Source organism: Thermoascus crustaceus, assembly GCF_041956765.1.
Source record: "Thermoascus crustaceus strain CBS 181.67 unplaced genomic scaffold VTN00scaffold_6, whole genome shotgun sequence".
Taxonomy (NCBI): Eukaryota; Fungi; Ascomycota; class Eurotiomycetes; order Eurotiales; family Thermoascaceae; genus Thermoascus; species Thermoascus crustaceus.
In genome coordinates, this window is record NW_027192532.1 from 1,497,783 (window position 1) to 1,522,043 (window position 24,261).

The 24,261-nt window shown below is 50.5% G+C and overlaps 6 protein-coding genes across 6 annotated transcripts; 4 read left to right on the top strand and 2 right to left on the bottom strand.

Moving 5' to 3' along the window:
• Positions 1-6,692: 6,692 nt before the first annotated feature.
• VTN00DRAFT_8844 (uncharacterized protein) lies at positions 6,693-7,493 on the top strand (the record flags this gene model as incomplete). Its single annotated transcript, XM_069435738.1, has 1 exon — positions 6,693-7,493. The coding sequence occupies one exon, from the start codon at positions 6,693-6,695 to the stop codon at positions 7,491-7,493; it is 801 nt and encodes a 266-aa protein (XP_069285654.1).
• A 726-nt stretch (positions 7,494-8,219) lies between these two features.
• VTN00DRAFT_8845 (uncharacterized protein) lies at positions 8,220-8,573 on the top strand (the record flags this gene model as incomplete). The annotated part of the gene is made up of 1 exon (XM_069435739.1): positions 8,220-8,573. One exon carries the CDS (start codon positions 8,220-8,222, stop codon positions 8,571-8,573), a length of 354 nt encoding a protein of 117 aa, XP_069285655.1.
• A 3,637-nt stretch (positions 8,574-12,210) lies between these two features.
• On the bottom strand, positions 12,211-13,759 carry VTN00DRAFT_8846 (uncharacterized protein; the record flags this gene model as incomplete). Its single annotated transcript, XM_069435740.1, has 3 exons — positions 12,211-12,417; positions 12,475-13,626; positions 13,712-13,759. The coding sequence occupies 3 exons, from the start codon at positions 13,757-13,759 to the stop codon at positions 12,211-12,213; spliced, it is 1,407 nt and encodes a 468-aa protein (XP_069285656.1).
• Positions 13,760-14,521: 762 nt separating this feature from the next.
• Positions 14,522-16,585, top strand: VTN00DRAFT_8847 (uncharacterized protein; the record flags this gene model as incomplete). The annotated part of the gene is made up of 5 exons (XM_069435741.1): positions 14,522-14,939; positions 14,998-15,286; positions 15,335-15,747; positions 15,799-16,222; positions 16,291-16,585. 5 exons carry the CDS (start codon positions 14,522-14,524, stop codon positions 16,583-16,585), a joined length of 1,839 nt encoding a protein of 612 aa, XP_069285657.1.
• An 868-nt stretch (positions 16,586-17,453) lies between these two features.
• On the top strand, positions 17,454-20,830 carry VTN00DRAFT_8848 (uncharacterized protein; the record flags this gene model as incomplete). The annotated part of the gene is made up of 2 exons (XM_069435742.1): positions 17,454-19,477; positions 19,534-20,830. The coding sequence occupies 2 exons, from the start codon at positions 17,454-17,456 to the stop codon at positions 20,828-20,830; spliced, it is 3,321 nt and encodes a 1,106-aa protein (XP_069285658.1).
• A 575-nt stretch (positions 20,831-21,405) lies between these two features.
• VTN00DRAFT_8849 (uncharacterized protein) lies at positions 21,406-22,050 on the bottom strand (the record flags this gene model as incomplete). The annotated part of the gene is made up of 2 exons (XM_069435743.1): positions 21,406-21,477; positions 21,529-22,050. The coding sequence occupies 2 exons, from the start codon at positions 22,048-22,050 to the stop codon at positions 21,406-21,408; spliced, it is 594 nt and encodes a 197-aa protein (XP_069285659.1).
• Positions 22,051-24,261: the final 2,211 nt, after the last annotated feature.

The window sequence follows — 24,261 nt, forward strand, 5'->3', positions numbered from 1 at the left end:
AGAAATTCGCAATAAAATCAGCCGCCGTGTGAGGAGGTAATTTGTCGGGGTTTATTATACAATCATCATGTACGACTTTCACAGCATCCATCATGTACAACTTTTATTGTACATATAGAGTTTAAATGGCCACTTACTCCACCTTTTCCCGAGCCACAAAACACTCTAAAAACAAATCTCTGGGCGTGTACCTTGTTTATGATATAATGCATTTTTCCACCCCAATGATGAATCTGGGGTGATGTCCGTTCAACGCTGTATATGGCCTCGTCTGACTGGCTATCCCGATTGAGCCACGAGCGCGAGCGCCACGGGGAAAGCCTGCACTGTGTGTGGCCCTAGGCCTAAAACAGCAGGACTGGCGAAGGACCTCGGACGCGGGGCAGAAGACATCTGGGGAAGGCCCTTTCCAACAAGATGTTCTACTGCTGGGGAGTCGTAATTAGGGAGGAGGGGGTTCTGCAGCGGTCCCACTCTGGACAACATGTTCAAAGTCAAAGCGTTGTCGTCCTTAGGCACGTCAGGATGGCACCCACCCGGGTATTAACTGCGTGTGAGCTGTCATAGGCTATAGAACGATAGGTTGGCATTCCATGAGGTGTTGCCGTGTTGGAGACATCTCGGGATTAAGTGATGAGGTTGAGTTCCCGCCTCGGAGCAAGAGTCGGCCCGGGAAACAGGCAACACCCGTAGTACTACGAGATAGGATAAAGGCAATTAGACCTACTGCTTACTATTATCTATTTTAAAACTCCTTGGATGTGCCTCATAGTCTCATGGGGTAGCCTGATGGGGGCAACCCCTATTGGGCCAGGTCACGCTAGGAAGTCGATCGACTGCAGAGGATAAGTTACGTAGTAGGTAGTCATGGAAATTCGACACCATGTCTGCAGGTAAATTTCATCTAACCATCTCAACGATTACTACATTTAACAATCATACGGTTATAAAGTGGCTAGAAAAGGTTACAAGTGACGCCGTTTTGCGAGCCCTGCTCACCGCTCTGGGTCTTGGCATCACGTCTGCGAAGATCCACGGCCTCCTGTCCTTAACTGATCCAGACTCGAGAAGCTCCCACGCGGCTCTTTCCTTACTCTCCATGCCATCATCTTTACTGGCAGCAGAACGTCGAGCGCACCTTTGGGAGGGGAGCCGTTTTTGGCTCACCTCCACAGCCACCGTTCGCTGCGATTCTATAAGACTCCCGTGATTGCCATGCCGTCTTTCAACTCGGTTCCCCTCGCTTCAAGGCGATTGCTGTGTATCATCTACATCCATCGCCATTCGCCCATCACCATCCAGGCTCGGTTTCATGGAGGTCTCAAGTCAAAAAGATTTTCAGTTTCCTTTCTCTTCTCCCTTGCCTGGTGTTCCGATGTATCGTCGTTCTTTTCGTGCTATATCTTTCCGTCAAGTTTTTTATGTCGTCCACCTTTCATATGTCTAAGACGTTGTTTCACTCCAGGAGACGCAACGGTCGACCCATACTCGAGGACTTATTTAGCCGTCTTTATGCTTCACCTCGGCACCGTAGAACCCAGAGGAGCGTGCCAATCAATGGATTTATAAGACATCAGGCGATGTCTGATACAAGATCAGATTAGAAGTACATGGCGGGCAAGAATCGTTAATTGTACAAAAGGCAAAGCCAAAACTCATCCAATAGAGGCAAGATGGCAGAAATGACAAAAATACGAGCTCCTCTGGCTCAACCTCTTGTCATGGTTTGCGTCAACAATAGAGTCGGGAGAAGCAACGCCGAAGACGGCAGCAAGTCAACTCCGCTTTTGACTCACCTTCCCCTCACGTGATAACAACCCCTCGCCCGGCTCGCCGCTTTTCCAGTTCGACGACTAACCAATCTATTTGACGACTCCGCGTCAGGAACAGAGCGCAGTGGTAGGTGGAAGCCTCTCCCCGGATCGCCTGCGCCCTTATATCTGACGAAAGGAGAAGGCCGTCCCAGGGCCACCTAGGCTAGCGGCGAGCTGCCATTCCCAGGCGAACCATAGCGCCCGACTGGATACTTACTTCTTTTCCTCCTGTCATTCCATTCAACATTATACTTGGAAGCCTTCCCCAGGGTCACCCAAGGCTAGTTACGAGCCGGAAATGCATGATATCTGGATTTTTCGCATTTTCCTCAGTCCAACTATCCAGATATTGATAGCGTTGGCAGGTTTATGTGACCTCACCTAATGTCATTGATCCCGTCATGTGATCTTACGGAAGAAGGTGCCTTCCTTCGTTCTATCGCAACAACAGAGCAACAACCTGAACCTTTCTCATTTGTGGCATCACGACTGCTGTTCCTCGTACTCCATGATGGCAGGGAATCTTTTCTCCTGGGTTTTTCGCCGAAACCCAACCTCTCCAACGATGGCTCAACTATCTCAGCGCACGTTGTGGTGTGCTTTCTCCGACGATCTTCAGAGACCGTTCTCCATAGATTGTACCCTCAATGTTGACACTATTGATCATGTCAAAAAGAAGATTTGGGAAATGGACAGGGAGTGCAAAGTTGCTCACTGGAAGCTTGATCTCTACAGCCCTATCAGCGCAGTCAAAGATGATTTTACCAAGGATAATCTTGTATATCTACATCCGCGCCGACAGATTTCGTCCGACTTCCCTCAATCTCACGATCCAGATATTGATATCATTATTATACGACCACAAGTACAGTCTACTTCTATCCGAGGCAAGATCCCACATCTTAAACCATTATATCATGGCCATAGCTAATACTGATGCCAGCGCTGAATTCGCCAGAACTCAGCCAACACCCAAACATATGCACTCGAGATGCCACAGTGTCACAACTTGCAGAAATCCTTGATTCAGAAAATGTCGTTCACATACGCGGCACACCAGCAAGTGGAAAGTCGGTACTCTCACTTCTATTGAGGGACTATTATCGCCGGAATGGAAGGGCAGTATTTCGACTTCCGGTGTGGGAACAAAACCTTGATGAGCTTGATTATGAGGGTCCTTGGGTGAATTTTGCTCAGGTCCTTAGATGCAGATACCCAAATGTAGAAAAGGTAGAAGATTTTTTTCGCCGACGGAAATGTGATCATTTTGGATGAAGCACAGGGTACATATGGAGATACTGCATTATGGAACCACATTGTGAAAAGTGTTCAGGGTGGGATTGAGTATAGGATAAAACTATGTCTTTTCTGCTCATATGGCAGCCCATCAACAGGCCTGCCATATAACAAGACAGATCATACAACGCCAGCAGACTTGAGCCCCGCACAACGCATGTCGTTAACTCCATCAGCTGAGGAAGGTTCACCACCAATAGGGCTATTCTATACCAAAGACGAGTTTGAAGTGGTTGTGGCGAAATTATGTTCATGTCGACTTGTCGAGAAGTACACTATTAACAAAGATGCTCAGAACTATATATACGATCTCACGAATGGCCATCCTGGGGCTGTGAATTCGATAATATCCTATCTTTTCAAGGTACGTAACATTCTTCCTATGAACATGTTGTGAGGGGCACTTGCATCCTGACAATTACATAAGTCCCATCTTCTTGTGCCTGACTGTATGAGACAGAAGGCGACGCTACTGGCTTGCTGGACTCTCCTCATCCTGGAGAGAAAAAGGGAATTGCTTGATAATCAAATTTTCTCACTCTGTTTTAGTGTGACTAACTCTGGCTTTCTTAGGTGTACCGCTCTGAGGTAAAACATGGTGTTACTCCTACGATAACAGAGGACTGTGTGATTCAAGCCTTGGCAGATGATAATGAAGTCTTCAACGGCCTCAAGGGAACTGCTGTCTCCCGATCTTCTCCTAAAAGAGAAGAATTTACAGTTGAAACTGCAAACACTCTGAGCAGTGTGCTAGAAGATGGATATATACTGTTTGACCAGTCAGTTGAAGGCATCAGGCGCTGTTATGAAAATGGCTGGATCCATCGAGTCCTGCTGAAGGAGGACACTGAACAGCTGCATAGTGTTGGTGTTCTGCCATCACGCTTACATGAAAAGTAAGGTCATCTCGAATATGGCTTTTATTGTTTTATTCTGACTTATTCTAGGTATATTGAGTACCTGATTGGCAAGAGGCCAATGAAGTTCCCAGATGAGGCATTCCCTACAATTCAAAGCTTGTGTAAGACGGTCCTTGAGCACTTCTCCTCAAAGAACCTTAGGCATTGTATGGAAGGCAAATTGTCAACTGCAGCAAAACTTCGACCCTTGGAGGCCCAGTATCAGGACGAGTTCTACAGGGCATTCAACACTGTAGTAGGTCGAGGTGTGCCAATCTCGAGCGAATGGTCCCGGAAGGGTGATGGCCCAGTTGACTTCTGGATCCCACAGAAAAGATGGGGGATTGAGTTACTCAGGGACCACAATCGAGTTACTGAACATTGCAATCGATTTATTGAGGGAGGCCGATATTATTCATGGATCAAAGCTGGTATGCTTGAGGATTGGATAATAATCGACTGTGCAACCACTTTGCCAGGCAGTGGTATGTAGTCTTGCTCCATGCTTGGTTTTTACATCCTTGATTCCAATAATCTCACATCATCACAGAGCATTCAGAGCCAAAGCTGTGGCGCGCTGTCTTTGAAAACGATTATTCCCAGCTGCTAGTGTTGGATCATAAGAACAACCATTTGGCAGGCCCTACTGTTTTAGCGAATTAAGAGTCGGCATGTCATCCAGTGCCATTATGCTGCTTCAGTTGCAACATGTTAATGTTTAGTGTCCATATTGCTTTTCCTCCCCTGCTATCATGTCACACACTGATTAGTCCTTACTTTGACACATGTTGACTGCTCAGAGTATCCTTCTAGGGAGGAGAGAGATGTGAAGAGGGTGTGTGTGCGTGTATATGCTGATTAGCCAAAGCTAATTACTTAACCCTGCAGAGTGCGAACACATGCTATCATGTAGAAAGAACTGCAAACTCTCTACCAGTTTTAATCAACCTATATATCTAAAGGAAGACCGTTACTTTCATCTAGGTCTTTAAGCATAAGTATTTTTTTTCTGGAAAACACTTCTGTTTTCTTTCCCTTTCAGGGTATAAATAAAATCCCTATAACTACCTGTAGGCTGTGTTTTGTGGGTAGGATCGATCTGTAGGATAATTTTCAGAGTCTTAGGTGCCTAGGTAGGTAGCCGGCGGAGATCGCTACTGTACATTCAACACTGTTCCCTTGCTATTCTACTTCAATTGAGTCGTCTCATCTATTTATACCTCATTTCTGTAATCTGGATAACCTAATAAATACCGTTCCCCAAGGGAATGTTACGGAGTAGCGCGGATAATATGTCAGAGGTAGTGGACTGGTCGGCCCGGCCGACGAGACTAGCCTAGGGCTTATGTAGGGCTCAGGGCTAGGGCTAGGGCCCGTTGCCTGGCTATAACCTCACTCGTGTCTGCCAGACCAGACTCAGCCACCACAACTACGCAGTCTACAAATTGATCTTCCAATGTTGACGATATGTAAGAGACTTGGTCCAAGAATTCAAGATATGTAGAAGTGCTTCCGTCTCCTTCGGGGATTATTAGCTCAATAGACGAGACCATGATGGCGAATTCAACGAAAATAAATGATTGATTCATTCTTAGGGCTAGTTTAGTTGCGCCTACAGCTATAGGATACTATAACTAGCAAGGCGTCCACTTCTGCACAGCCTACCTGGTCATTATTATATTATGGCCGTAAAGTTCACGGGAACGCCGCGGATCTTCGGAGACTATAACCGTTCGTACTTATCATATTCAACTACGGTCTGCTTTTTGGCTCTGTTTTAAATTGTGATATTGGCTTTCTGTGAGTTTTAAAGACACCGGACTGCTAGATCTGGGATTGTCCTAGTGAGGTGGGATCCGAAGCTAGTATGTTTCTGTTCATTGCGCGTATACCATGTAGATGAGAATCTGACGTCTCATTCCCTCTGCCCTTCTGCGGTAACTCCTTCCGCAAAACCTCGCGCATTTCCCTGTCCTTCCAGGATAGCTTTCCAATGAAGAAGGTTGATTTATTCTTCCCATTCGATACTTGGAAGGAGGGAACCGGAGGTCGAATAGGCAGCGTACTAAGCAGCAAGGAACGATCTTGCCACGAGCAATCCGAATAAAGCAATCACCACTGATGTATCGATCCACGTCGATACGGCGGACACCAGAAGCACAGAAAAGGTTCTGAGATGCAGTAGTTGAAGTTATATAAGCAGCCAATGATCCAAGCCACTTAATGAGCGCTCTAAGATCCGGCGAAGAATACCGATAGAACAATGTGAATATCCTCTCCCGTTACACACAGTGGTACTGTCCAGCGGCTTAGATATTTTCTGCTTACGCACCAAGGCCGTAAGCAGCACAGTAAGCAGGCGGCTTCCAATTACAAGGATGAGCTTCCCCTCATTGTTATGCAGTCCCCCATATGTAACTATCGATGCGTCCACAACTTCTGTTACTCTGTCATCCTTTCCACCGATCATATTCGCTTTTTCCCTGATTTAATTGCACAGCACATGTAAACCTGGGGCAGGTACGGCCCGTCATGCCAGATATAAAGCTCAACGTTTGTCCGCACTGATATCAAAATCAGCATCATCTCAACAAGCAGCTTCGAGCGCCTGGAGAGGTCTTTATATATACCTACCCTTGTATCAGATACCCAACTATAGCTTTAATCATTGACCACCACGGAAATGCATTTCACACAGATCCTCTCCACCCTTCTCCTCGCCTGCAGCGTTTTCGCCGCCCCCGCGGCCGACTCCAAGTCGAAGAATGAGGACGGCTCGGCCGATGGAATCGACATTCCCCTACCTACTATCGTACCGGCCAACCCGCGCTCGGGGGACATGAGCCTGATCAACGCACTCGAGCTGGCGCCGACACAGAGGGACCGCGTGAACCTCCTCAACCAGCCTGGAGACTTCATCTTTGACTTCAACAACCCGCCCAACGCGTCCATCGTCATGGGTAGGGGCGGCCGTACCGTCGCCGCCACGTCCGACACCTTCCCCGCTCTGATTGGTAACGGCGTGAGCATGACGCTGGGCTTCATATCCCCCTGCGGGCTTAACTCGCCGCACGTGCACAACCGAGCAACGGAGATCAACGTGATCGTGCAGGGTCGTCTGGTCACAAACTTCCTGGTGGAGAACGGTGTCTCTGCGCGGGAGAGCCTGCTGTCCAGGTTCCAGATGACGATATTCCCGCAGGGCGCCATGCACACCGAGTTCAACCCCGACTGCGAGGATGCGGTGTTCGTGGCGGGATTCAACAACGTCGACCCAGGCGTGCAGCAGACGGCACAGACGTTCTTCAACCTGCGTCCGGACATTGTCAGCGCGACGCTGGGCGGGCTGACTCACATCAACGGTGAGGACATCGAGACATTCAGGGACATGCTGCCGCCAAACGTGGTGCTGGGCATTGAGAGCTGCTTGAAGAAGTGCGGCATGTCCAAGAAGGAGAAGAGGGACATAACGGAGTTTCTGTGAGCCTTGTCGGGATGCATGATTGCGATCTCATGGTGGAAAAAGTCAGGGACGACGTTTTCAAGGATCAGGGTGCACGCGCTACTGCATGTGATCAGGGTTGATGCGGTGTTACTGTTATAGCTTAGCCATACCGAGTCTCCCTAAAAGCCTGTCTTGAGACGCCTGTATCTAGATACATCACGAGCTAGCTCGCCCTAACTCCGTCGTGGACAAGGCCAATTTCCTTCTCTGACATTTTTTCTCCTACTATCCGGGATCTTTAGCTCCCGTCAAGAATGAACTTTGAGACCTTCGGACTTATGAATTAAGTAGACAGATGTACTGTCAATCAAGGCGAGGACAGATACCAAAGTGACAGGATAAGAATAAAGTAAATGCTTTATTCAGACGTGTGGATAGACACGCTCACATAAAGTGTCCACAAATCGTACCTTTTAACAGATGATACATATCTTTGAGGGGGTACAGGCGCTTCCTGCGTCATCAATCGCGGAGTATGGCCGCCGATCAACCAGAACGCCAGTTATCACGTCTTCTTGTCTTGCCGCCGGCGCCATCGAGGAAAGGGTGGTCAGCGCTAACAAAATCGAAATGACTTGTCTGCTAAATCCAGCACCTAGATTATATAAATGGTGCGACGAGAAATAAAAGCTACGGAACTCGCAGACAACGTTTCTCTTTGTCTGTGCAAAACATCGCTGGTGTGTGTGTGAAAACAGCGAAATTATGGCGACCTACATCTCCCTCCCCATCCTTGACGGATTGGTCCGTTTCGCGGAGAATGACGACTCCATACACGGAGACGCTGTTAAGGCGATGGCGTCGGGTATTCTCAACTATTACTTCCCACCGGACAATGGTTTCATCGTTGCTTCGGAGCGACTGAACCAAGATCAAGATAACGATAACAATAACAATAACAACGAAAAACACGGCGACTCCATGATCCTCCGCATTCGACGCGGACTTCCAGACGACAGAGGTGGTGTCATCGTGGACCACGCATTTGTCATCTGTGGAAGCGAAAAAGATCGCAAGTCGTGTATGATGCAGCTTTCAAGTGCTCTAGAGCATCATTAAATACGGAGTCTGGTCGCTGTTGGGGAGTCGTCGTTCTCGGTGTGAACTTCACGTTCTACGAGTATCAGAAAGGCCCACCTGTGAGCTGTCTTGTTTCTCGGTACCCTCCAGGTCCACAGCCACCACCGCGAAATAGTTACCATGCGCGAAATGATGCGGTGACCATCGACTGGATGTTGCGGTATATGGTTCAGCATGATGCTCCGCCTGCTCGTTGAACGAGGTGAAGGTGATGTTTGTGGCATCACGGCGCAATTCCTTTCGATGAAAGCGATTATGTAGAGCCACTACGAATATCGGGATATCTGGAAACGGATTTAATCGATCTATGAAAAGGTCAAGTGATACAGCAGCGGGGAAAGAGAGTCTGAGCTTTCTTTCTATTCTTAGGACCAAGCTGACCTGTGCGGGAATCCGTCTTGAGCATCAATCATCAAAACTGGTATGTACGGATTTAAGTCCTCGACGGATATTGTCTCTACTACGTTTGGTTCGAAGTTTCGGCCGGCTCATAAAGCATCATCTGAGACAGTCAGGATAGACCGAATCTGCATAACGCTCAGATAAATCGTTCGTTTATGTTAATAGGACCCCAACATGAAAAGTAGCCAGGAGTCTCTATATGCCCTAACTAGTTATGTAGGTAGTTTCCAACGTATATGAACTCAACCAAGACCATCTTCCAGTCCATACGCAAGACCTGCAAAAACACCGCCAAAACGTATTGTGTATTTAGCCCCGCCATCGTGGATATGAAAAGAGTTGAAATTGGAGGATTTTAGGACAACCCGCGACGTTGACGTGACATGCTGGAGCCATTACCCGGCCCCGTCGTTCGGTCAATCCCGCCAGGTTCAAGTGTCGAGCAGGATTTTTTCTCCTCGCAACCAGAGCATAAGCACTATTGATGACGATCAAGTGGTGTATGTGTATGTGTATGATGCAGACCTATGCATTTAGAATGTCGCCACGTACGACACAAACGACAGCGGACACCATCCACATCCAACCCATCATCATCCCTTTTACCGCAGCACGAAGGCGAAGATTCGAAACCTCGCACTTTAAGAGCTCCGAACTGGGGAGTAGTCGTCGTCGTCGTTGATGAATAGTACCATTCCTCAACAGCGAAAGAAGCTTGGCAGACTGAGACAATGTCCTTAGGTCCCATGTTCTTGAGCGCCATGTCGAAGATTTCAAGAGATAAAGACCTTTAATGCCCCCACCACTCTCTATGGGCCAAGGATCTCTTCCAGCAGGAGGAGGATAGAACATCGGTCAGGACGCGGAAACCGGGCGAGCATTGCACTGCTGATGTGTTTACAACGAGCGGGAGAACTGCGGAGCATAAGCAAGCTGGGAGGAAGAAAGTTCAACAAAATCGACGTGGCGTAGTGAGATCAGGATTACAAAATGTGCTGAATAGCCGCAGTCACAGAAGGTTCCCTGTCATCAAGTTCTCCGCACAAGACAACGAGGAATCCATGGAACCAATAAATATGTGTTTCGGGACTTTCCCACCGTAGAACCGACATAAAAGTCCATCGGGAGCTCAGCATGACCGTCAACCGATACTTCAAGATCCCAGGCCGTAAGACGCAGGAAGGTAACAGCAAGTGTTCTGAATAACGGCGAAAGATAGTGCCATATTGTAGGATCATCGACAGAGAATTTCCATACAAAAACAAAGTCGCTGAGCAGTCGATGTTGAAGTTTATCAAGGGGCGTGGGTGCGCCAAAGTTGAATTTCTAATGCTCCAGAGATAACTGACTCCTCAGCCTGCTGCTGTTCGTCTGTTGAGCTAAAGCTTTAATGATGATGATGATGAAGCAGCAGCCTGCTCCTGTTCTGAAGTAGAGATTCAATAGATAAATCGGACGCTTCGTGAATACCGGCCAGCCAGGTCAATTCGGAAAAGTTGAGAGCTCCCTGATATTCCATCGACGTGTCCCGTCGTCCAGCAGGAGATCGTTATAAGAGCCCAGCATCTAGATCGATATAGTTAGACGTAATGTAGGCTTGCACAAAAAAGCGGAGTCGGGAAAGGAATCGGATCCCATTCTTCAGTTTCTCTCGCTTTTTTCTTGAATCAGCTTGAATCCTTTGAAATGTAGCTTCAGTGCCAGAAAACTAATTCGTCCCAAGTAGCGGCGCCAAACGCGATGCCATTTTCCTAGAATTAATATGTGCTCAGCGCAATAAACAGACAAGGGGCTTGCTACGCACCGTCAGCACGCAAATTCCACAGACCCCTGGTGACCATGGTGCTGAGTCAGACGCAGTTTTAATAAGAAACGATGCAGAAAATGTTCCGTAAAGTGTGCTACTTGTGGGGATAACAGCATGCAGAAATGTCAGCCGAACATTACAGCCATTGCAGACCTATTTCAGACAGTCAAATTCTATTTTGATCTAACCAATTGGAACGCGCTGTTAGCATCCCAAAGGGGAAAAAATGCCTGTTATTATAATTTAATTCCCAGCACTCAATAAGGGTAAAATATCCGGGGAATATGGGGGCCGGATTTATGGGGCAATGGACTTGTTCTTCTCGTTCAGAATTACCTAATTAGGCAACTAGTAATTTAGATTCTTTGTCACCCAAGCAGAATGATAGATATAAGGCAGTTAGATTGATAGATTGAGAGCGCAGACTTTACCTTCCATATTAGCAAATACTGGGTTCAGGAGGGTTCAACAAAAGTACTGTAACTTTCAGTAGCGTGGGAGTGAGCCGGGACAGTTGGTAAACATATTATCTAGAGCCCCGATACCTTCTAACACAGGAACACAGAAATCCGAATCCATCTACAGTGGATGATAGCCCATTTAGTTAGTAAACAATTGACAAGATAAAGACGTTCGGTTGTAGATTCATGTAATTTAGTAGAAAGGTGATATGATGTCTTACATATCGAAAAGGCAAAGGAGAGAGAGAATTATGCATTGAGAAATGTTGGGGAATCCAGCGTCGGTGAAGGAGTGAGTGTTTACGGCATCATGGAGCTCAGCAGTAACTTTATGATCATATCCCGCGGTACCGTTGTTGTCCGGGCACCAGTCAGCGGCCATATTGTAGGTAAATATAACCTAACCCTCAATCCCATTGCGCAAGGTTCCCTGCAAAAAGGGTTCGGGGATTGCTACTTTGTGCTCGAGGCACGGTAGTCCAGAAGTCATCGGAAGGTAGTTAGACATTGTGATAGCTAGGCAACAGACCTTAACTGGGTTCAGATCAGAAGATAAGATAGGTAGTAAAAGCGGCAGGGTAGATGGCTTGGTAACAAAAGTTTTGGTGATTTACGCTCTTATGTCGAGGAACAATTACTGATGGAGGCGATCCCAGTGTCTAATTGTCTAAATCTATCGTGGTATGTATGGTCTATGTCTAATCGCTATACAGGAACACCTGCCCAAGCAGGGGTTGGTCGGTTTACCCCGACCCCCCACACATCCGATCAACTGCATGGTCATGTTAGTCTACATGCTAGGATCACGTGTCATGGCAATGAACAGGACTGGTAGAATTTAAAACGTTTCATCGTACATCAACTGGCATCTAAAGACATCCAACAAATAAGGTATCAGAAAACAAGTTTCAACATGCGCCTTGCGTTAAATCATCATCATCCCATTTTATTTCGAACCGAGCAACCCTTGCAGGTTGATGCTCTTCGGCCGCTCGATTGGCAGACCCAGAGCGCGGTCCCAGATCAGCTGCACCAGTGGACCGATGGCACGGCTGACACCGAAGGTCACGGTGTAGTAAAGAGGCTTCTGGAAGCCGTAGTGGTAGAAGAGAACACCGGATGCGGCGTCGACGTTCGGGTGAGGGTTCTTGGTCTGTTCGACGTGGTTAGCGAATATTCGAATAGAGAGAGTTGTGCGGCGTCATCATACCTTTCCGTGCTCAGTCAGAACAGCAGGAGCAATCTCAGAGTTCTTCTTGACCAGCTGGAAGACAGGGTTGGCCAGCACGTCTGGTCGCGTGGCCGCGAAGTCCATGAGGGCCTGGAAGCGAGGGTCAGGCTTGCGCAGCACACCGTGTCCATATCCAGGAACGACACGGCCAGACTTCAGAGTGGCCCAGAGGTAGTCTCTGACATCCTGGTCGGTGAACTTGGTTCCGATCTTCTCCTGCATGGCAAGGATCCAGCGAAGGACCTCCTGCGCGGCGAGACCGTGCAGAGGACCAGCAAGACCCAGCAGACCGGCGCTGTAGCTGAGGAAGGGGTCGCTGAGAGCGCTGCCAACCAGGTGGGTGGTGTGGGCAGAGACGTTACCGCCCTCGTGGTCTCCGTGTAGGGCGAGGTACAGTCTCAGCAGGTCGTGGAAGTCCTGATTCTCCTTACCGCCCTTGCCAAGCAGCTCTGCGAAGTTGTAGGACCAGTCCTGGCTGGCGTCCAGAGCCTGCGTGCCAACAGTGTCGATCTCATCAGGGCGGAAGACGAGAGCAGCAACACGAGGAATCTTTGCGAGCAGCGAAATGCTGTCTTCGAAAGTAGGCTCCCAGTAATCAGCCTTGTTGAGACCCTTCTCATAGGCCTTGGCAAACACGGACTCCGTGTTCAAAGCACCCACCGCGACGGCGAGCTGGGTCATGGGGTGCATGTCCTTAGGGAAGGACTTGATCAGGTTCAGAATGTGCTGCGGGAGGTGAGACTTCTCGGCCAACTCGCGCGAGAAGGCCCGAACCTGGGCGGTCGAGGGAACCTTGCCCGTCAACAGCAGCCAGAACATGGCCTCTGGGAGCATCTCAGTTCCAGAGGTTCCCTTAGGGAGCTCCTTCTGGCAGTCCTTGATGGTCCTGCCGTGGAAGCGGATGCCCTCCTCGGGGTCCAGGACGGAGCCTTCCCAGACCATGGCCTTGAGGCCACGCATTCCTCCGATGACATTGGAGATCTTGACATCCCCAATGACCTCGTCGCCACGCTCCTTGACCTGTTTCAGCAGCTCGCGTTTTGCGGGAATGACCTCCTTGAGCGTGGTCTTCAGGTCGGGCTCTGCAGTCGAGTACTGGCGGGAGTAAACAGCCAATGGGCGCGAAGAAGCCTGGAAGAGGTCAATTGACAATATTCCAATGAGAAAAATACAGTAGGATAGGTATCCAAAATGCATCAACGGCAAGCAGACGTACCTGGGCCAGCTTCAAGGCGTGGCGGGTTGTTCTCGCTGTCATCGCCATTGTCTGGGGGAATCTGCGGGGTAACCTGGGGGACAAGACTGGGGGCGTATGGAGAAGGGAGCGGGTAACGGATCCGGAGAACAGCAGGAGTCAAGAAGACGGGGTGCGCACGAGAACAGGTGGTTCACAAGAGATCAAGAAGGTCAGCTTTTCTACGAACGATAGAAAATATGCAAGATGATCAGCCTAAGAGAGCGCCTTGGGCCGATTGACCGTGGTTGGTGCATGAGCCGAGGGAAGGTCGGGGAGGAGAGCGGCTGCAGCTGTTTACCCGTACAGATCGCCGAGGACAGGCGTACGACAGCGTCAACGCTGCACCATCGGCTATTTACCCCCGATAATCGCTGAGAGATAACATTTTCTGACGCTCTGACGCTGTGATCCGTTCGTCCTGCCGTGGTTGATCGGTTGTTGCGTGCCTGACGCCTCGTGCGAGGCCCTCTCTCAGGCGCCTCATCTTAACCGACGGTTCGCTCTCCGCTCGCAACCAGCTCTAGCCGAGTCCAGATCACTGCCAGAGACAAACAGACAAACCTCCGATTCCGGCTGTTTCTGTCGTCGAATCTGCGTCGAAGTTCGGGTATTTGGGTGAGGCTCCTAGTCTGCGAGAGTGGCGTTGGTCATCACCGAGCTAACGCTTCTTGTCCTGGAGGTGAAGTGGGCGGCAGAAACACTTCTCGCAGTTCTTACCACGCCCTCCGCTCTCGTTCTCAAGTCTCAACACAACTCTGGGGCGACAACTGCTGTATACCTGCACATATCATGTTTCGCTCCGTGTCTCGTCGTATTCCTCGACGCATTTCTGCTGCGCCTGTCGTAGGGCGACCGTCCCGCACCACCCCTCTCCGGACGTTCGCCTGCGGTTATCCTCGGATGTCGTCACCTCTCCGTCCAGTTGAACCTCCAGTCTCTACCACCCTTCCCTCGGACTCATATCAGTTACTGTCGACGGCTGAAAAGACTGGCGAAGCTGAGGATGCCCTCTTCGAGCAGCAGGTGAAGGATGTGGAGGCATGGTGGAAGACTCCGCGGTTCGAGGGCATCAAGCGCCCGTACTCCGCGGCGGACGTCGTGAGCAAGCGTGGGTCTCTCCAGCAGACCTACCCAAGCTCCATTATGGCGCGGAAACTCTTCAATTTACTCAATGAAAGGGCAGCGGAGGGGAAACCGGTACACACGAGTGAGCGCTCCATGTGCAATAAAATGATCGCACAAACAGCTCAACTAACGTCTAAAAGTGGGTGCCATTGACCCCGTGCAGATGACGCAGCAGGCCCCGAACCAGGAAGTTTTGTATGTGTCGGGATGGGCTTGCTCGTCCCTGTTGACGACCACCAATGAAGTCTCCCCGGATTTTGGTGACTACCCATACAACACTGTGCCAAACCAGGTTCAGAGACTATTTAAGGCCCAACAGATGCACGATCGCAAGCATTGGGACGCCAGACGGAAGATGACCCCTGAGCAGCGTAAATCGACCCCGTACATTGACTATATGAGACCAATCATCGCAGATGGTGACACTGGGTATGTCGGACTCTACTCCGTACACTGACACTTGCTGACCCCACGCAGGCACGGTGGCCTGTCGGCGGTTCTCAAACTGGCCAAGCTCTTTGCGGAGAATGGAGCGGCAGCGGTACACTTTGAAGATCAACTCCACGGTGGAAAGAAATGCGGTCATCTTGCTGGCAAGGTCCTTGTCCCTGTCGGTGAGCACATCAACAGACTTGTGGCTACTCGGTTCCAATGGGATATGATGGGGGTAGAGAACCTTGTCATTGCAAGGACCGACTCTGAGAGCGGAAAGCTGTTGAGCAGTGCCATTGACGTCCGCGATCACGAGTTCATCCTCGGAGTGACGGAGCCGGGTGAGCCTCTCGCCGAAACCCTCCAGGCGATGGAGCGCGAAGGTGCCGCTGCAGCGGAGATTGACGCATACGAATTGGACTGGGTTAAGAGACACAAGCTCGTCACCTTTGACGAAGGTATGTTTCTTCTTGCATGTGTGGTTGACGTTGACTAATGGCTCCATCCAGCTGTTGATGAGCACCTCAAGGCCGAAGGCGCTCCGCAGAGCGCACGAGACGCATACAAGGCAAAGGTTCAAGAGAACCCTGACCTGTCGCTCTCGCGTCGCCGAGAGCTTGCAAATGACTACACCAAGACTCCCGTTTTCTGGTCGTGTGACATTCCCCGCACCCGTGAAGGATACTACCACTACCGCGCAGGCTTCCCCGCCGCTACGAAGAGGGCAAAGGAGTTCGCTCCGTACGCCGATCTCCTGTGGGTTGAGACTGGAGACCCCAACGTTGCCAAGGCCGCCAAGCTGGCGGGAGATGTGCGAGAGAAATTCCCCGGCAAGAAGCTGGTCTACAACCTCAGCCCGTCGTTCAACTGGATGGGCCAGGGCTTCGACGAGGCGTCTCTCAAGTCGTTCGTCTGGGATCTTGCTAAACATGGGTGAGTCGATCCAGCACAGTATATCCTGATCCACAGGCCATCCGGGTTTAAACTGACAAACAATATAGCTTCGTCCTCCAACTCATCTCCCTTGCCGGCCTCCACTCCAACGCGACTATGACAACGGAGCTCTCCCGTGCCTTCAAGGACGAGGGCATGCTTGCCTACGTCAAGCTGATCCAGTCCCGCGAAAAGGAGCTGGGCGTGGACGTCCTAACTCACCAGAAATGGAGTGGTGCCCCCTACATGGACGGCATCCTGGGCGCGATCCAGAGTGGAAGCAGCAGCAACAAGAGCATGGGCGAAGGCAACACGGAAAAGGGTGAGTTACCTCTCCTTCGTGCGCCAGACCTCTTCCGATAGTAGACTAACATGCGTTCCTCGACAGGTTTCTAAATTGAAACAACATTTCAGTGCCGTACTAACCAATTAGGATAGCGATGGCATAATGATGTCACGTACTCCATTTCTTCTTCTCACTTCTGTTTCTTGACAGCCGCAACGCGAGTTATTGGGTCCACATGTTGCACCCTCTCCATCCTTCATATGATGTGTGTATATATATATATGTATTCCAGAGACTATAGACTTGAGTGATAGAACAATTTAAATGGCGGAGCGAGAGTTAATTGTGTAGGAGGTACGAATTGGGCTTGGACATCGTTAGCAGAACCATGGCAAGTGACTCTGCTGTAAGACAAAGACATGCATTTGCAGCTACATGAGAAGGTATCCGATACAGGATGGATCGGCAGGATACGTTATCTGCTTATCGATCGGCTCATCCAGCGGGACGCCACATGTCGTCCGCGGGTCACGTTCCACACGCGGCCGCTGGATTGGTCAGCAGCCGCCAGCCTTGGCGCCTGAGGCCGAGATAGGGCCTGCCTGTGGCGCTAAGATAGAAAAAAAATATAATCCAGCGTTGGGCCACACGCTCTCGTCCTCGATACCCTTCCCCCCCCCCCCCTTCTTTCATCATCCCTTTGGGGTTATAGGCCTCTGTGCCTTCGTGTTTTCCTTGTTCCTTCCCTGATTTTTGTTTATACCCGTCTTTTTTTGCAATAGATTCGTGTCTGTTCGTTCCGGTCATCCCGTGTCTCTCGTCGGAGGCGAGAAGTCGATTACCCCTCGTTGGAGTTTTCGTCATATATAAATCCCACCATAGTCTCTATTATCATTCTCTTTGAGGAACATGCCACACCAGACTTCCCCGTCAGAGTCGCCCGCCATGCCTACCGCGGTATCGAAGACTCCGTCCTCGGTGCCTCCAACCAACGAGGAGGTCTCGTCGCTTATGAACACCATCTTCACGGCACAGACGTCGCAGCAGTCTCTTGACGCTTCCTATGCCCTCACGAATCTTCTGATCCAGTCCGTTGGTTTCCGAGGCCTCCAGAGCTACAACATCCTGCCGGACATCAGGAAAGCCGCCGCGGACAAGAAGAATGGAGCCAAGCGGGAAAGTGCCATGCTTATCCTGGGCGCCCTCTTCGAGCGCTTTCCTCGGGAGCATCCGCTGAGCGAGGTTGTCTTTCTGATCCAGGACGGTGGAGTTCTCGATCTGGCCTTGGACGCCCTTGCTGATAAGGGTGCGGTGGTGCGAGATGCGGCCCAGTACGCTGTGGACGCTCTCTTTGCCTGTCTCAAGCCGGAGTCTTTGGTCAACGCACTTCTCCCGGCGCTCGAGCGATATCTGAGCAAGAGCACCGGAAAATGGCAGGGTGTTGTCGGTGCCTTTGCTCTTATCGAGAAGATGGCGAACAAGGCGCAGATGGGCTCTGGCACCAAGGAGGAGGAGCGATTGAAGGATCTGCTGCGCGAGGCGATGGGAAAGACTCTCAAGGAATTGATCCCAATTGTCGAGTCGGGCATGCATGACCTGAAGAATGAGGTCGCAAAGCAGGCCAGCAAGGCTATGACCGCCCTGACCACTCTCCTGTCCAACGATGATGTCGCTCCACGGATTCCCCTTCTGATCAAGACCATGGAGCAGCCTTCTTCGGATAACCTTCACAAGGCTATCCACGCGCTGTCGCAGACTACTTTCGTCGCAATTGTCACCTCCCCTGTTCTCGCACTCCTCACGCCTCTTCTTGAGCGATCTCTCAACACTCCCACTACTCCGCAAGAGGTTCTCCGCCAGACGGTCGTTGTTGTTGAGAACCTGACGAAACTCGTCCATGACCCGACTGAAGCCCGCACGTTCCTTCCACAGCTTCAGCCTGGTGTACAGGGTGTCAAGGATCGGGCGTCGCTTCCGGAGGTGCGAGAGCTGGCTACGCGTGCTTTGAGCGTTATGGAGAAGGCCATGGGTGACAGCGACAGCAACGCTGCCAGCTCCAAGACCACTCCAGAGGATGTCCTCAAGGTGCTGGAGCCGAAGGTCACAGGGCACGGTGGCCTCACTCACCCGGTTGACGCTGCGTTCTTCGACCTGGTCAAGAGGTACATTGCCGAGATGGTCCGGGAAGATGTTAACTGCAGGATGCACGACCGTATTCCCGGCTGCGTCGGACTGTACCTTCGCGGATTGCTGAAGGACGACAAACACGACGCCGTCTCCTCCGAAGTCCAGGCCTTCTTCCTGGAGGAGGACCGCCGGAAGTTTGGCGAGCCGGTTCAAGAGGACAGCGACGAGGTCGAAATTGTCAACGCAGACTTTTCTCTCGCCTACGGAGGAATGCTTCTGTTGAACCATACGAACCTGCGTCTCCTGAAGGGTCACAGGTATGGCTTGTGTGGACGTAACGGTGCTGGAAAGTCTACCCTGATGCGCAGTATTGCGGACGGCAAACTGGAAGGATTCCCACCGCAAGACGTCCTGAGGACCTGTTTTGTGGAGCACAATCAGGGTGAAGATGCAGATCTCAGCATCGTCGAATATGTCACCAAGGATCCGGAGATTGCGGCCACGGGACCGGAGCACATCTCTAACGTCCTCACCGAGTTCGGATTCACTCCTGGTCCGGAGGGCAGGCAGCAGCAGAAAGTCGGTTCTCTCTCTGGTGGTTGGAAGATGAAGCTGGCGCTGGCCCGCGCAATGCTCAAGAAGGCTGATGTTCTGCTTCTTGACGAACCTACCAACCACTTGGACGTCGCAAACGTGAAGTGGCTCCAGGAGTATCTGAAGAAGCACACCGAGATCACCAGTCTGATTGTCAGTCACGACTCTGGCTTCTTGGACGAAGTTTGCACGGATATCTACCACTATGAAAACAAGAAATTGGTCTGCTACAAGGGCAACCTTGCTGAGTAAGTAACCCTTCTTTTTTTTTCATACGATGGCGACGACTGACAAGTGCCTATAGGTTTGTCAAGGTCAAGCCCGAGGCCAAGAGTTACTACACCTTGTCTGCTTCCAATGTGCAGTTCAAGTTCCCTCCACCAGGTATTTTGAGTGGAGTCAAGTCTCAGACCCGAGCCATTCTCCGGATGAGCAACGTCTCGTACACCTATCCAGGAGCCTCCAAGCCCTCGTTGGTCGATGCGTCGATTACACTCTCAATGGCGTCCCGAACGGCCATCATTGGTGGCAACGGTGCCGGAAAGTCGACCTTCATCAAGCTGCTCACCGGTGAACTTATCCCCCAGAGCGGAAAGGTTGAAAAGCACCCCAACCTGCGTATTGGATACATCAAGCAACACGCTCTGGAGCACGTTGAGATGCACATGGAGAAGACGCCAAACCAGTACCTCCAGTGGAGATACGCCAACGGTGATGATCGTGAGGTCCTTCTGAAGCAGACCAGAATTCTCACGGACGAAGACAGAGCTCAGATGGAGAAGCCCATCGATCTGGGCGATGGAAAGGGTCCTCGTAAGATTGAAGCTCTCATGGGAAGACAGAAATACAAGAAGTCCTTCCAATACGAAGTGAAATGGGTTGGCTGGCTTCCAAAGCACAACAGCATGGTCTCCCGTGAGACGCTGCTCGAGCTCGGATTCCAGAAACTCGTCCAGGAGTTCGACGACCACGAAGCTTCCCGCGAAGGTCTGGGATACCGTGTTCTCGAGCCCAAGGTCATCGCCAAGCACTTCGAGGATGTTGGTCTCGACCCTGAGATCGCCAACCACAACCAGATCTCCGGTCTTTCTGGAGGTCAGAAGGTGAAGGTTGTCCTTGCCGGTGCCATGTGGAACAACCCTCACTTGCTGGTCCTCGACGAGCCGACCAACTTCTTGGACCGCGACTCATTGGGTGGTCTGGCTGTTGCCATCCGTGACTACAAGGGTGGTGTCGTCATGATTTCCCACAACGAGGAATTCGTCGGTGCCCTCTGCCCGGAGCAGCTGCACATTGCAGATGGCCGTGTGGTGAGCAGGACCAACAATGCCGTCTCTCTCGATCGCTTCGAGGACAGCCAGACAGCCACTCCTAATCCCGCTAGCACCGTCGCAAGCTCTGCTGTCTCCAGCGCTGCTCCCTCCGCTGCCAACTCCGGCGCTGAAGATGCGGGCGAGCTCAAGTTCAAGGCCAAGAAGAAGAAGAAGCTGACCCGCGCTCAGCTGAAGGAGAGAGAAACGCGGAGGAGATTGAGACACCTTGAGTGGCTCAGCGCCCCGCCAGGCACTCCTCGGCCTCCGGACACGGATGATGAAGAGTAATTCTGTTGCGTGCGTTTAGAATTGATTGTCGATTGCCCGTCGACGACCGATACCGTGACATAGAGTTCTTTTCTGTGTGATGAACGTTACGATTCCTAGACATTTTGACATCGGGCTTTGATAGACGGACGGCGTTTGCATATATATTTTGGTAGTGTCTCATTGTTGGAAGAGCAAAGTAATAGATGTTCCATGTTCCTGCTTGCTTCCAATAGACAAGCATGCTTTCTAATTGATTTTTGATTACGCTTTTTGTTTAGAAAGTACCTTCGTCCACACGTACGTAGGTGGCTACTTATGTCAATTTTGCATATATAGAGCGGATGGTAGATCTCTGTAAAGACTATGTAGTTACAACTAATTGGTAGAACTACAGTTTCTAACTCTTTTACCGAACCCAAAGCTGGTCAGCGATATGCCCCCCAACCCTTCGGAAGCGCAAAACGCAGCGGATACTATTGATGAGCTCAGATCTCATACTTCGGCTCCCACTCTCTCCCATTCACATGTTTCAGCGTCAATTCCTCCACTTTTATATCTTTCATCATTCGAACCTAGTCATCGTCGCAATCGAGTTAGTTAAAGTATTCCTTTCTTTCAAATGGCCCTGACGCTTCCCACATCCACATCATCCCCTTCCATCCATTCTATAAAACCAAACCAAAAACCAGGAAATTTAGGTTAGGTAGGTAACTTACATTGACAGCAACAACATCCCACTCCCCCTCCCCACGATACCCATCCACCGGCTCGATCCAGAGACTACTCCCGCACCGCAGACAGAATACATGCTGGGCTTTCTTTGCCCCGAAGATGTAGGATCCTAGCTTGAGACCCGTTGTCTGTTTTCTGAGGGCCGAGGAGCCCGGGTGGACTTCCTCTTCGTCTCTCTCCGCCGTTTCGGTAACTTTGGCTTCGGTTCCCTGATATTGGCGGCGGAGTTGGATTCGGACTTCCGACCGCAGAGGGTACACGTTCAGGTAGCCGTTGCTGGTGCAGATGGAGCAGGTGCAGCTTATGACTGGGACTGGCTTCACCTCTGGGAGAGGAAGAAGGTCAGGTTCTGACGACGGTTGGGATGGGATGAGAGGCGGGAGGAACACGCGGTAGCGGATCGCGCCGCAGTGGCAGTTGAATGGGTGCCAGGTTTTGTTGGTGTAGTTGGTGAGGAGGGGTGGGAGGGGTGGGAGGGGTGGATGGGTCTGGGTCTGGGAGGACATTTGTTGTTCTTGCTATTGCTATTGTTGCTCCTTGAATGAGTTGAAAAAAGATGGGCAATAATATATTATATACTTTGCTGATCGACGGTGTTGTATGTACTGTACATATGTATATAAGGTAAGTATATATATATACACATGTACCCTGACTCGGAGCTCACAGCTCGGCTTGGCTGGGCTCGACTGGGTTGGGGTTGGTTCAGGCGAGCCATGTGTGTATGTCTGTGTAACGTAGCCCTGCGACCTCGTAAGCATATAACGAGGGATGCTATATATAGGTACTCTGTTTTGTGTTCGCTTTTTGTTGTATCCGGGTGTTTTCCTGTCGTTATCCCGGCTTGTTGTTATGTACCTTTGGTATATGGAGAGTAAATAGACAGGGAGTCTGATACAGTATTATATTGTATTAGGCGGCAGCGGGTTCACGTGGACTGTAGTTCAGTGGCTAGGTCCAACCGAATGAGATAGCGTAAACAATAAAGGATTGAACAGTGAAAATCGGGATTGAATCCTTCCTGGCACTGTATGTCCCAAATCTCGAGTGCTGTAAATGAAATAATATAATTAATTAATCTCTCCATGATACATGAATGAACCGACGGACCGAAGCATTACTGTAGCGGCTTTTTAGAGACAGTTAAATAGTATCCTGGAAGCACAAGCTAGCAGGCGCTAGTTAGAATATCCCAATTGGCCTTTCTTCCTTGCTATATTGGTTAATTGATCAATTGACCCCATTACATCATATGCTCTGTTGGAATCCACTATTATCCTCATGATATGATTGAAGAGGTGGCTTTTAAAGGCCTGGCAGATCTCGTTGTACTGTGGCATCCGCGTGCCAGGAGGTACGGACTCTCGGACATATTCGGAGACTTTTCAGGTATCACGCGTAACTAATAATGGCCTCTTTCTGAGTTCGCAGCGCTTGTTGCGGGCACTTGGAATAGAACATGATAACAATGGCTAGCTGGTCAGATGGTTCGGTAGCTACTATCAAAGCATAGGTAGGCTTGAGGGATGCCCGTTCGATCACACTCACTGAGACAGGGCTCGGGCTCAGGTTCTGTTTTCGCTTGTGGGTGAGGGACCGGTTGTAGGTGATATGGTGAGTAGACTTGCGAGTCGCTTGCTGGCTGCATGATATGACGAGAAAGTTCCTGTGAAATGTTCTGTCTGCTTCTTATCTGCAAATAGACGCAGCGATAAGGAAGAAAGGAGACAAAGAAATATGCTCCTTTGGCTGTGGGTTGCGGTTAGAGCTCTGGATGCCATTTCCATCTTCCGGGCCAGCGTCCGAAGCTGGAAGATCTGATCTGATCTGCTCTCCTCTGCTCTGATCGACAGGAGATAGGAAGTACTCTGCTGATGCAGTATCTCGTTCCGCAGATAAGGAGGCGCACCCCTTATCTATGGTCTGCCGCAAGGCTAGTTAAGTCTTCGACAGTTCGACTCCGTTAAAAGTACCCTATCTACTAATCAGCAGAGTAGTGCTACACAGCAGTACAGTATGCGTACCTGCAGGAACAAGGTCTGGTGTCACTGCTGGACGTCAGGCTGAGCTCAGATGCAACGCCTCGCTTGATCCAGCATGATTGGTGGCATCGCACTACTGACTGAGTAGGGGCCAGTGATCTCGATCCCCATCCCTGCGCTGTTATCTCCACCCAACCAGAGAGCTGCAAGAGCTGCAACGCAGGATCTGGCCGGAACAGCTTTGACAGCTGATCCCTGTTAGGGGGAAATCTGGGGAAAAGATTGCTTGTTTCGGTGTCGCTTCGAGGTAAGATAGTTAGCTGGGACTGGGCCCGGACGGGCATGGAACTGCATTTTCTCTCCCTATGCGGAGTATGTTCTCCGAATGGAGTAGTGCGTTGACACGAGTGTTATCAAGGTCATGTCGAAGTTGGGGTGTTGTCGATCGGGGTGATGCTTCGGATGAGACGGAGCCAGGAGATTACGGGCGGTTCGGTACCTAGACAAGCCCGGGCGCCGGCCCGGCTAGAGATGAGCACGGCACACGAAGACAACGGCACTTCGACATCCCCTGCAGCATCCAACCACACAAACCCATCTCGAGCGCTTCAGAAATAGGGATCCAGAAGACCCTCATGTAGCTTAGCTGAGCGCTGACACTGAATCCAAGTCGAGCTGACGTTCCTTCGTGTCTTCGTGTTGAAGCTGGGCCCTGGCTCCCCAGGATGCAAACCC